The following is a 12,761-nucleotide window of genomic DNA, read 5'->3' on the forward strand; positions in this document are numbered from 1 at the left end:
CCATAAAATGACTAACTTATCACTTTACGTTATAGGTAAGAGTACTTTCTAAACAAAAAAGTTCTATGTGGTGGCGCTAGGGGAACGGGGAGTTATTGTTGATAAGTACAGAGTTTCAATTCTGGGGGGTGAAAGGCATTCCAGAGACGGACGGCGATGATGGCTGCAAAACGATGTGAATGTACTTAACGCCCCCCAACCTGTCACTTAAGAATTGGCACAGTGGTGAATGTCGTGTTATGTATATTTCACCATGATTTTAAAAAATGAGAAAAAAATCTGTACCTTAAAAAAAGATCCGCCATAGACGACAGTAATACTAATATAATAATCATTTTCTCTTTGAACAGTACAAGCCTGGAAAAGCATCTCCCTAAACAGCGGCAGTTAGCAGAACGACAATGTCAGTATTAACAATGGAAAAAGGATAAATATTTTTAGGCACAAGCTGTTCAGAACTATGCCTAAGTAAATGCTGTTCAGGCAATTATATTCTCGTGCCGGGAGATAACGAACGATGATCACTTCTTCCACGGCTGTAAAGACGTATCGATTCGGTTCAAACTTAGAACTCCAAAATGAATTATATCTGGGCCTTGCTAAACCGCTCTGCTTACTGAAAGGAAAAAAAATTCCACACAACACCTATTATACTGCATTTAATTAAGACAAGCATCAACTTTATGTGCCGTTATTTGCTTCTGCCAAATCTCTATGGTGTAAATATTGAACAGCGGCATCTCTTGAATGCTAATCAATCCTCTCTGAATTTCTAATGATTACATAAATTTTAGGAAATGCTTATTTGCCAGCATCACCCTCCGTGGCATGTGTATCAGCCAGGCATTAGCACGAAGATCTGTGTGGTTATTTGACAAGTGTCTAGTGAGCGTTCTTCTAAATTAGAATATCGTATATGAAAAGGTAAAGAGCTCCGATTGAATGCTAATTGTAAGGAGAACCTGGGGGGCCCGGGTTTGCTTATCTGACTTCTCGAGGAACAATTTAATCAATGCTCTCAGGGAAAGATGTGGGGGCGATGCACTCATTGCTAGACTTTGCAGGCTAGTCACTGCCAGTGTGCATGTGCATGTGTGTGTGCGCACGCATGCAAACCTGTGAGGGTGTGCACCGGGAACGATGTTTAGAGGAAAGCTACAGTAAAGCAAATATTGTGACCACACCAACTGCCACCTCACGGGGAAGACTGGCTGTTGCAAGACCATCTTTCACGCAGATACTTTGCATGGAGAATTCTGTGATGTGCAGGTGGTTGTGCTCGGTTCAGAAGTGAATTAATATGCAGATGGGCATACATTGTGATGCACAGATACAAATGTTCACTAGTTTTCCAGCCTTTGGAAGCTTTCACAGCACTTCTGGAGGGAGGCTGGGAGCTAAGGAAAGGGAACAGGACTCCTTGCGAGTTCTAGGTCAGCGTGGATGTGCTCCACAGAGAAGCCTGTCCTCTGATTTATACAGTGAACAGTCCATATTGCTTTGAGCACTGCAAACAGAGTCTCATCACTGTGATCAGATCTCTGTTGGATTTGGAAACCTCTCTCATTAATTGGACTTAATGCTGCAAAAAAGCGAAAGGGAATTCACGTTTCCTCTTGTGCCACTGCTTTGCCTAGAATCGTGCTTTCATAGCCCCCCCCCCCATTCCAAACTCAGTAGGGACACTTAATTTGACGGCAAAAACCCCCTCAAACCCAACAAGCCTGGAGACGGGGGCAAAACAAGTATCCTTCTGCAACCCCTCGCCTGCCCTTCTCCAAAGGAGTCTGTCCACTGTTTCCAGTTTACTCCCCAAGTGCTGACGGGAGGGGCACGGGACCCACCAACTGTGTTCACACACACCCCGCCCAGGGCTGCCTAGCGGGGTGCATGAGTCCTGGGCACAGCCAAGGCCAGAACAACTTTTCTTTCCCAACCAGACCTCCTGACACCTCCCCAGTCATCAGGGGGTCCTGCAAAACTGCTTCCTCCCACAGGAGAGGTGGACCCAGGCGGCAATACCGCGCTGACACCTGGACAGGGGCTGGCAAGTGGAGCTGCAGTCACTCCCTCCTGTGAAAGATCAGGCTGTCCTTCGCAGGGCCGCAGACACCAAGCATATGGGGTCGACAGGGCCGGGGTGCACAGTGAAGTCTTATTACAGGGGAGCCCGAGCCAACCTTCCTGGTGGCTTCCCAGCGGTCTTTTCCATCCAGCATCGAGCCGAGTCCTCCCTTACAGGAGCCTCCTGTGCACTGCCCTCAATGACAGGGTGTCTCCCATTCCCACACGCCCTGTGGGCCCAGGCTGGGGGAGATGGGGGGGCAACAGTTGCCCTGCAATTCTTTGCCCATGATGGAGCCTCCGTGTTTCAAATGAAATAAACATATGTACATAAATCATCTGGTCCTGACAGTGATGAGACCGTTCCCTTAGGGGACAGAAGTTCTAAGCTCTGCACAGAGGCCCCAACCGGACTTGGGTCACATGAAGCCCACCTCCCCACTGAATCTGTGCTTTGCCACCTGCTCTGCGGGGACCTCCGACAATTCATCTTGGCCAGGTTCTGATACGGAAAGCTAGGAGGGGAAACGGGGTACATAGCGAAGGGGAGACAAGGACAGATCTTTATTTAAAGGCCCAAGGAGAAGAATTACTGGACAAAATACAACTAAGAAAAAATACCTACCCTATCAAAAACTAAGCTATTAGAAAACCAGTGACTGGCGGGGAGGGTCTAGCTCAGTGGTGGAGTGTGTGCTGAGCGCGCACGAGGTCCTGGGTTCAGTCCCCAGCACCTCCATTAAAAATACATAAATAAGTAACCCTAATTACCTTCCCCCCAAAGAAAAAAGAAAAAAGAAAACCAATGACTGGAAATACATTTCCTTCCCCAAAAGACTGCCCTTACCCACACACTCTAGCTAGAAAACACGGTGCAGTTTTATTTATGGTTTCTGATGTCATCACATCGCAAGAGCTGGGGCGAATGCTTCAGCAAAATAGAAGGTTGTACCTGAGGACAGAATACGCTGAGCCGCCCCCTCCCCGCCAGGGACCTCCCTCCCCAGAACCTCCCAGACACCTGCGGTCCTCTCTTTCTATTTCAGCGTTTTTAATGCCAATGACCACTAAAGGGATGGCAGATGACCATCAAGTTACGTTTGTTAATCTTCCCCTTTGGATGTCACAGAGCTCAGAAAGACACCGAGTAGACACACAAGTAGTGAAGCAGGTGACGGCGCAGCTCTCCCACTGTGACACGCGTGGTCCAGAGAAAAGGACCAGGCTGAGAGGCAACCCCAAACCAGAAGGAGGATTCCTCGAGACAGAGGCTCCGAGGCTGCAGGGCAAACGCTCCCCACAAACTCACTGAGGCCCTGAAGCCAGAGTTCACACAGACGTCCAAGCCGCACAGCTTGTGTGCAGAAACCAAGGGAGGCAAACTGCTTTATAACTGTCCACTGCGCTCGATGGGAACGGCAAGCGCGTGGAGAGCGGCTCCCCGCTTTCACCCGAGAGGCTGGCTTTCTTTTTGGTCCATATTCCTCAGATGACTGTCCCCATTCTCGACATCACTCTATGTAGACGGTGCCTGAGGATGTGGGGAGCATTTGAAAATATGGATTGATGAGTTCACATGTCCCTGAAGAGGACAATGTGCTGCAGCAGAGAAAACACAGACTGGAATTTGGGGGTGTTAGATCCAGATCTGGCTCTGAGCTGAAAACGATGGGGTGAATCACCTCCTTTCACAAATCACAAACCACTCTGGTAGATGCTTTGCTTTGAATTTAAAACCAAATCAGCCTATTTATGCATCTATTTTATCAGCAACATTTCCTAAGTCCCTACTGGGTACCAAGCTGTGCGTCAGAAACCTCGGATGCAGAGAAAGATAAAGGACAATTTCTGACCCCAACTGAGACCAAGACTAGAGCAGTGAATCTTACGGCACAGAAGAATATGAAGAGCAGGACAGAAACTTCTGCCCATATCGGTGGACTCGGCCTAAACTTACTCCAGGCATTATTAATGCTAGTGTTATGTTATTAGGATTAGGCATTATAAATACTAGCTACTTTTTAGGCTGGGGAAAGCCTCTCAAAGAGAATAGACAATCTCTTTAACTCAGCTGAATATGAAAAAGTGCTTTCAGAAGTACTGGCTGGACCACAGAAGAGAGAAACTTACACGTCAAGGGCGTTCATCAGAGGAAACAGGATGCAAGGTCCCTCTGCTTTCTGCTGCCACTGGGGACACGACAAGAGCCCAGCAGCATCCAGCCTGGAGCCTCGATCCCAAAAAAATCCCCAGCCACAGTAACCTCTTAGCTGGCCCTTTCTGGTTCCTTGTGCTCTGAGCACTAACGCCGCAGTCATGTTCCTGATGGGCGTGAGCACAGAATGACATTGCTCAGGAAGCAGCAGCAAAAGACCAGGTGGTTGCCTCCCAGTTCTGCATTTGTCCTCAGGAGACAGAGTTTATGGGAATTCTACTGGCCTTTGCTTTGGAATGCGGGTGACAATGAAATTACTTAGGGACCACAACCCCATATGCCGCTTCCTCTGTGGGCTTCACTTCTGCCCCGGCTGGTGACAGGCGGCAAATTGCATCAGTCACTCTGGATCCTTTTTAACAGGTGGGAGTACAACCAACACATAACCAAAAAGTTGCATTTGGGCCTCTCTTGGGTCATCCATTTTGCCAAGTTGGAATGATCTCCATGGATGCAAATTACAGGTGAAAAAAAGAAGAAGAAAGAGGGAATTGAATGGGATTTTAAGGAAACATTACAGCCAGCCGAGGCTGGGCCTCCAGAGTGTGACCTCACACACAGAGAAGGACCCTGAGAAATGGGGCGTTTTTACTTTTATTCCCTTTGTTTTGACCAGCGTAGCCAGCTGATGTCTGCTCATGGATATAATGTGAAGAGGAAAAGAAGCAGGCAGCAGACTGGAAACATTTTGGTCAACTGTACTTTTTTTGGTTTTTAAAAAAATTTTTTAATTGTTCTTTGAATGAATGAATGAATTGATTCATTAATTAGTGAATCGGCTAATTTTTCAGCTGTGCCGTCTACTTTAGTCCCGTCATTAGTTTTTGTGAAATGAGGGCTCAGGAGCCACTTCAGGGAAGAACGACTTTAAAGAAGAAGGTTGTTGGCATTGGATTCAACTAACCAGCTGCTGCTCCTGGAGGATTTTCTACCTGGGTTCAAGGACCCAGAACCCCGAGGTTCATCTCCCCGTGACCCTGGCCCATCCCGTGGTCTGCACCCTGTAACTCGTCCACACCCCATCTCGCTCCTGTCCCCACGAGGGGTTAAAGCCACTCAGAACACAGTTCCAGTCCACTTTCTTTCTAGTGGAGGCAGCGCTGGGGATGGGACCCAGACCTCTGCCTGCCAAGCCCGCGCTCCGCCCGAGCTGTGCCCTCCCCGCCAGCCAGCAGGCCGCTTTCCGCGGCGCTCCCAGGAAGGCGAGCCAGCTTCAGTTAGGCAGCTCACCCCTTTTACAGAGTCCTGTTTTACCTCCTGAATTCTGCAGAATGCGGACCGCACACCGACTTCTGCCGGCCGCCCTGCCCAGGCGCCTGCGCAGTCAGTGCTCAGGAGGCCCCTGCCGAGGTCTGCACGGTCTCCTTCCCGGCCCAGGCTCTCCGGCTTCCCGCACCCGCGGCCTCCCTGGGCCAGAGACCGATCTCCGAGTCCTTCCGGGCTCCTCCTGCCGCCGCCCGGTCCTGCTCCTTCCTGCTCCGGCACCAGCCACTCCGCGGGGCCGTCGCCCCCGGTCTCCCCGCTCCCACCTGGGAAACGCCGCCTCATCTCTCCCCCGGGAGAACGCAGCCCCCACGCAGCACAGACCCTGGCCTCTGATCGGTCCCCAGAAGCCACATCTTCCTCCAGGACCAGAGCGGCTCAAGACTGGGCCGGGATCAGAACACGCAGGTTTGGGGGCCATGGGACTCACGAGAGCCTGGGACGAATTTGTCCCCAGCCCCCAAGATTGATTATTTGTTGTTTCTAGGGGGGAGAAAAGTTTTCGTTCATAAATTGGAAACTACTTGAACTTTATTACCAGTTACCTTATTTCTGCTTTTTTTTTTATGTGGGGGGAGGGACGTAATTAGGTTTGTTTTATTCATTTTAGTGGAGGTACTGGGGACTGAACCCAGGACCTGGTGCCTGCTAGGCATGCACTCTACCACTGAGCTATATCCTCCCATTTCTGCTTCTTTGAAAAATAAAGTCTTGGCCAAACCTGATTTACCTCTGATTGGAAAGCCAGCCTTTCCTTTCTTCCTTAAACAACAAATAGGCATCGTTTTAAGGGACATTCACTGGTGCCCAGGTTCCTGAAACAGTCAACGCCTGCGTGAACCAGACAGTTCTCTGTGGTTGAGGTTCTGGTAAAGGCACGGCCCAACTGTTCAGGAAGGTAATCCATGAGGTTCAAAGGCTGAGCGCACTTCGACCCCCCCTCCCCCATGCCCCCTCTTCCACAGCATTTGGCAGAGAATATAACAACTTTGAAAAACGAAGAAGGAAAGATAAAAGTGATGAAAACTAAACATGGCTCGTGGTTAATCTCTGCATCTTCAAATGTAATGCAGTGATTCAACTAATTTAAAATACCATTGAAGTGAGATGACTCTCTTTAAATATTTTATCACCAAGATGCTGTAAGATTTCTTACACATATATTACCACATTTTTCATGTAATTACTGATCAAACGTACTAGTTGAAAACACTAAGATCTTGCCATAAACCAGAGCAATTTGAGAGATTACAGCAAGCAGACCTCTGCTATCTTCCTCTTGATTTTTTAAAAATTGCTCTTGGGTTAGAGACGTAGACTTAGTGGAACAGAGCTTTCCAATTTCTTGTGGTTAATGCAGAAACCACACAGGGTCCAGTCCCGGCACTGGAAACCTTTGAACACTACATCTATGAAATTCTGTTGTCTTTTTAAATTTTCAGTAACATTTCTTTTTGCTATATTTATCACATTTTCCAAAATATGAAAATGTTCTTTTTCTTTTAAATGTTGACTACATGTGAAAAATTAACTCTGGTTCTATTGCTTCAAACTATTCCTTTATTAGCAACAGTTGTGTGCTGCTGTCAAGAATTTTAAAACCAAAGTACCAGATTTGGAGCGGGGACACATCTGTTTTGCTTTGCAGTTTGTTTTATTGTTCTATTTCTTAGGATATGAATTCACAACTATCTTATAACTGAAGGCTAAAGAAAAAACATATGTTGGTAAATCTGATTTCTGCATTTTTTTTCATTCAAGGGAAGTTGCCTCCCCCAGCCGTCTGCCAATAAGTAATAAATGAACTTGGCAAAAAGTTTATTTAAGTTGGCTTTATTAAGCCAACAAAATACAGAAATCAAGTATGGGACAGGCAGAAAAATCTGTTCCTTTGAAGTCAATAAAAATCCATCTCCTTAATCCTTTTTTTATTCCAAGCAGCGGTGATTTTTTCTGAGCTGACTCACTGGGAACCTTGATTTAGCTAATCTGTCTTCCTTAGTTATCTTTCTTCTCCAAAGCTTTCCAAAGAAGCATCCTTTCCCCCGACAACCGCCATCTTTTATACTCGCAGAGCAGTGCATCTGGTTACAAACGCTCTCTAGTTCACCCTGATAGGGAGTTAAGAAACAGGTTTTTAATTACTGTCCATATTTTACAAGAACAAAACCAGCAGTAGCTCGCAGCTGAAACAGAAGACACAAGAGAAACGAGCAGCAGCAGAAGGGTGGCCAGTGAGACATCACGCGTCATCCCTAAGCATCGCCATGAAGCCTCCATCAGTTTCTCCAGGGCTGCCCATTTGTTACGTCCATCCGGGAAGAAAACCCCAGACTCCAGTCTAGTAACTCCGTCCCCACACCCCGACCGACCCACCGCAGGGCGTGCCTCCTGCGGGGCACGCACACGAAGATATACCAGGTTGGGGCAGGGATACATTAGGAGTTTGGGACTAGCAGATACACACCCCTCTACATAAAACAGATAAACAACGAGGTCCTACCGTAGAGCACAGGGAACTGTACTTAATGTCTTGTAATAACCTATAAAGGAAAAGAACCTGGAAAAGAATATATATATATACATATATGTATCTGTATAACTGAATCGCTTTGCTGTACACCAGAAACTAACACACCATTGTAAATCAACTCTACTTCAATAAAAATAAATAAATAAAAGAATTAAAAAGAGAGAAAATAAAGTTCAGTATCATTTAGCCAGCTTTATGAGGAATGGAGTGCTTACCTAAACTAAACAGCACCAAGAATTTCAGACACACAAACTCTCGTTGATCAAACTGCAGAGAACGAAGCTTGGCCACCAGCTCCTGTGCGTGACTCATGAGGTTGTTGAGTGTGGCCCCCGCTTGCGAGGCGATGACAGAATAGTCCACCTGCAACACAGAGTCCCCGCTTAGTGGCTCTCAGGCTCGGGGCCCGCGCAGTGCACACTTTGGTGTTACTGACTCAGAGTTTACATACATGTACATACATACGTCTATTTCACATGCGACTCTGAAGAACTGTGGGTAAAATCAGGTTGCAATGTAGATTTATAACACGGGGGACTTTCCACATGAAAACAGTTTGAGACACAGTCTGTCATTATCAGCCGTACGTTGATAATATCATAATTATTCTGATCAATCTAAGCATTTTGATATGCTTTGGAGGAAGCAGGTCTAAGTTGTACGTGCGGACATCTTTATCTTTCTTCCTACTGGGAGGTGACATTATCACATAAGATGAAAATTGTTAACTCGTGAATTAGTTCAGAGAAAAATACATTGTCCATAAAAAATGAACCCAAGACAGCATCCTACATGCGCACGGTGTTAATTAATGAGGCAAGAGAAGGCAGAGGTAGGTTTCTCTTTTTATTTTACTGAGCGGCGACATTTTAAAGTCATCGTCATGTAAGACCACATGCTTGTGGACGCTGAAAGATCACCCTTTGGTTTGCCACTTCCTGCGAAGCTAGCAGTACTGACGGCCTTCCCACGGGTATTAACACGTTGCTCTCGAAAGACAGCAATGATTTTATTGATGAGAAGAATAATTTCTTGATTTGGAAAACAAAACAAAAAAGGCTTATTTTCTTCTTCTTTGGAAAAAAAGGCGGTACGATGCGCCAGTCGCAGATTATGCACGGGACGTCGGCATTTCCATCTACAATAAGAAGTGAAGGTGCGGGGTGGCGGTCAACGGCAGCACTAGCTCTGCTGCTGTGGCTACAGCCTAATGGGAAGCCCAGCTGGTACCTGACACTCCCATCCTTTTTGGACTGGCGAGCTCTCAGGCAACCAGATACTCTTTTAGGTGCATTTAATATCTGCGGCAGCAGCAAATTTGTCTGGGAGGCAAGTTCTCATCTGCCACTCACCCGGAGCAGACTGTATTAAATTTTTATATTTATTGACATTTCATTACCATAATTGACTGCACTTGCTTCTCTAGGAGAAGTCACAGAGCTGCTTCCTAAGCAGGAGAACCGGTCCCTGGAGCCGAATTTGCAATTGAAAACAAGGCAGAATGGATTTTTTTTTTATTGTGTAAATATGATGAGTTTAATTTTCAGCTTTAACTAGAGAATACTGGGTGTACAGAAACCTTTTTCAAAAGTGAGAAAAATTAAGAGTCAGTGGAAAGACGGCCCCCCAAGGCGTCAATCAGGTTCTGTAGCGTCAACTACGCATGAAAAAGGCACCGTCGGCGTATCTTCTAGGGACGCTCGACCACCAGCACTGCCCTGTCCCACTTGCTCGGTCAGAGTGCTGACATCTGCCCACTAAATCCAAACATCAGGGGCTAAGCGCTGCTGTGGCCCCATTTCAGACTGTGTGAAAGGAAGGGCCAGGGCACAGGCCACCTGAGCCCCGAGCCGGAAGCAGAGAGGACAAGCAGGTGGATGCCACAGGGCGCGTGATAAGCCGCTGCCCTGCATGCCCAGGGACGTCTCAACCATGTCACCTCACCAGTCCCCTCAGGGGAGAACTTTCCACCCCAAGGAAGTTCTTCCGGCTTAAAAGGGGTGCCTGAGCTCTAGATCCCTTAGAGACGGTACACGGTCTAACCACTCCAGCTAATAACGATATAAATCCTACAGGGACAAATGGGATGGACGAAGGAATGACAGCAAGGGCTAGAGGCGGGGTGCACCCGGGACCCGGAGAGGAGGTGTGCACCGGCACGGCCACTGCCAAGGCAGGGCCTTGGGAAGTCCGCCAGGGCTCCGTCCCGGGGCCGCCCCACTCCTGCTCTCAGCGAGGCTCTGCCCACCGCAGCGCCATCACCGCCCAGAGGCGCGGCGTCGGGACAACGCTGCCAAGCGCAGCTCGGAGTCAACGGCTCCGAGAGCTGTCGCTATAGCCCGGTCTGTACACAGCACATTAAAAAAAGACTCGTGAGTGAAGCCCTAAGCCGGGAAGGCGTGTTCCACATATTGGTATTCATTCATTTTTTAACTATTCAGACGTAGTTAATTCGTCTCTGACAGGTGTGGGGCTCCAACAGGTACGCAGGGAGTTCCAGCACCAAGACTTCATGGTGGGAAATGTAGTACCTGGTGACCAAGAGGAATCTGAACCAGTCATTTTTTTTTTTTTTTAAAAAGCCGCATTAATTAAAACTTGCTATGTGTATAGTTCGAACAGGTACGTAGTAAGTTCACCTACTAGAACGGCATATGTAGACACCTCATACGCTCCGACGGAACGGGCTGAAGTTGTTCACGGGACTCTGTGTCACCGAGAAGCCTTCCATGAGGTGGGCTGGAGGAATCCTTCGCATACCAACAGCTTGAGAGCCATTCATTTATTTACATGCTAATTTGGAAGTTCAAACGTGCTTATTAAACGGGGGCTCTGATAACATTTCCTTCAAGGATAATTTATCAAATCGCAAGGCTCTGAAGGGGGAGCAGTGATTTATTCCTGAAACAGCACAAAGATCGGCGACTTCCTTACATTTTATTACAAACATAATTATATTTCCATTGTGGAGGGCAGAGTTGGTGCTCATTTCAGGAGGAGCTGGCCTTGTCTTTTATGTACTTAGTAAAATTAATTTATTGCTCTCTTACATGTAATCTTTGTACCATTAAATTCAAGGGAGATATTGGAGAAATACTATAAGCTTATGTCCCCTTTGGATAAATTCCACTCGTCATGGAGTTTTAGAAACAGGTTTAGCTAAATTGCTTTCAGTTCTAACAGCTGAAATTTGTGACGACTTGCATGTTGTAAGGTGCCTGTCTTTTTTCTGTGAGACACAGTAGAAGATAATGAATAAGTTGCCAGCAGACCTTTCCCTTAGGATGACCTTCCGGTGGCTGTTAATTGGCTCCAGTACGCAAACACTACAAGTGATGGCACTTCAGAGTGCTCTATTGCTATTTTGTGTGTGTGTTTTGTGTGCGTCTATTTTAAAAATACTAGTTAGGAACGAATTCTTGTCATAATTACAAGATGCTAAATATATAGAATTGACTTCGCAATGCTTCACATTCCTGATAATCGTGATTTCCTTTTCGCTTGACAAGGTTGTTTACGGTTCGCTCAGTGCAGCCAGGTTAAACGACATAATTAAAACAGAACGGCCAACTTTAGGGTTAAGTAAGGACCTCCACAGCGAAGCCAAAGCAGCGACACATTGATACTAAAGACGATAAAATGCCACCTACTCCTTGTGGCTCTTGGCTTGGAAAACCAGATGAGAAATGCACTTTGTCTACTTTTTAAATGGTAATTACCTTTACCCGGGGGCAGCACTTAAGGCAAAATGCAATGTGGAATCAGGAGTGTTTCTAAAGAGCAGGGAGGGAAGTGCTCTGAGGAAAGGGCAGCGCAAACCCATTTGATTCCTGAAACTCAGAAGGATGAAATCAAATTAATTTGTGGGCTGAGTCTCGTTCCTCTAATGCAGCTCCTAGTCGGGCACGGGCGGGAGGGGGCTGGGAGACACACTCGGTGATGACCGTCTGGAAATGGGTACACGCCTTCCAAAGACCTGGGTCATGGGATGAAAATGCTCAGCAAAAATTCAAAACATCGGGGCATCACACTGACTGGGGCTTCACTTCCTCCTCTAGGAAGTCCTTCCGCGGCGCGGGACAGGAAGCGGGGACCAGACAGCGATGGAGATGCAGACCGATCCGGTCTGCAAAAACTCGGAAGCGGCGCTCGCCTTCCCTTAGATTGGGAAAATGTGATCTGTGGATGTTACAGCAAGCGATGCGGAGACCGCCCTTCATTTTCAGATGTGCACTGCTGGGGTTTCACAGCACATAAGCACTTCCGGCTGGAGCGAAAGGTCGCGGTGCCGAGTCCTGGGACGCGGAGGGTGCGCGGAGGGTGCGCGGAACATGGCCGGGCTGCCCGAGCGCCGGAGGGCCCCTGCGCTCCGCGCACCCGTTCTGACAGCACACCAGTTACAAAACGGAGGCTAAGAAGTGGGAGGGACACGCCAGACTCAGCTGGAGTTAGGTCCGTTCGGTAGATTTCTCTTCCCCGAGGTGTCCAGAAGGCCAAGTGTCTCTTCCCCCAAATCCTGGCTCGGATGTCGCCTTCTCAGTAAGGCTAAACCACCCCCACAACTTGTCACTGCAAGCCAGGGGTCGCGCAGTAACACAGGCAGGGATTCCCCCTTACACGGTGGTTCCTTTTTTTTTTTTTTTAACTTAACAGCACTTTGACCTCTAACATTTATTAGGACTATTG

At 47.5% G+C, this 12,761-nt stretch overlaps 1 protein-coding gene across 7 annotated transcripts in view; it reads right to left on the reverse strand.

Annotated features, from left to right (window-relative positions):
* NR5A2 (nuclear receptor subfamily 5 group A member 2) overlaps positions 1–12,761 on the reverse strand; it is a 112,219-nt gene that overhangs the window by 28,702 nt on the left and 70,756 nt on the right. For all 7 annotated transcript variants that reach the window (XM_074351572.1, XM_074351567.1, XM_074351566.1 and 4 more), the window contains one exon: positions 8,291–8,438. In XM_074351572.1, the coding sequence (XP_074207673.1) occupies positions 8,291–8,438 (148 nt within the window). The remainder of the gene's footprint in view (positions 1–8,290; positions 8,439–12,761) is intronic.

The sequence above is a fragment of the Camelus bactrianus genome, chromosome 23, assembly GCF_048773025.1.
Source record: "Camelus bactrianus isolate YW-2024 breed Bactrian camel chromosome 23, ASM4877302v1, whole genome shotgun sequence".
In the NCBI taxonomy this organism is placed as follows: domain Eukaryota; kingdom Metazoa; phylum Chordata; class Mammalia; order Artiodactyla; family Camelidae; genus Camelus; species Camelus bactrianus.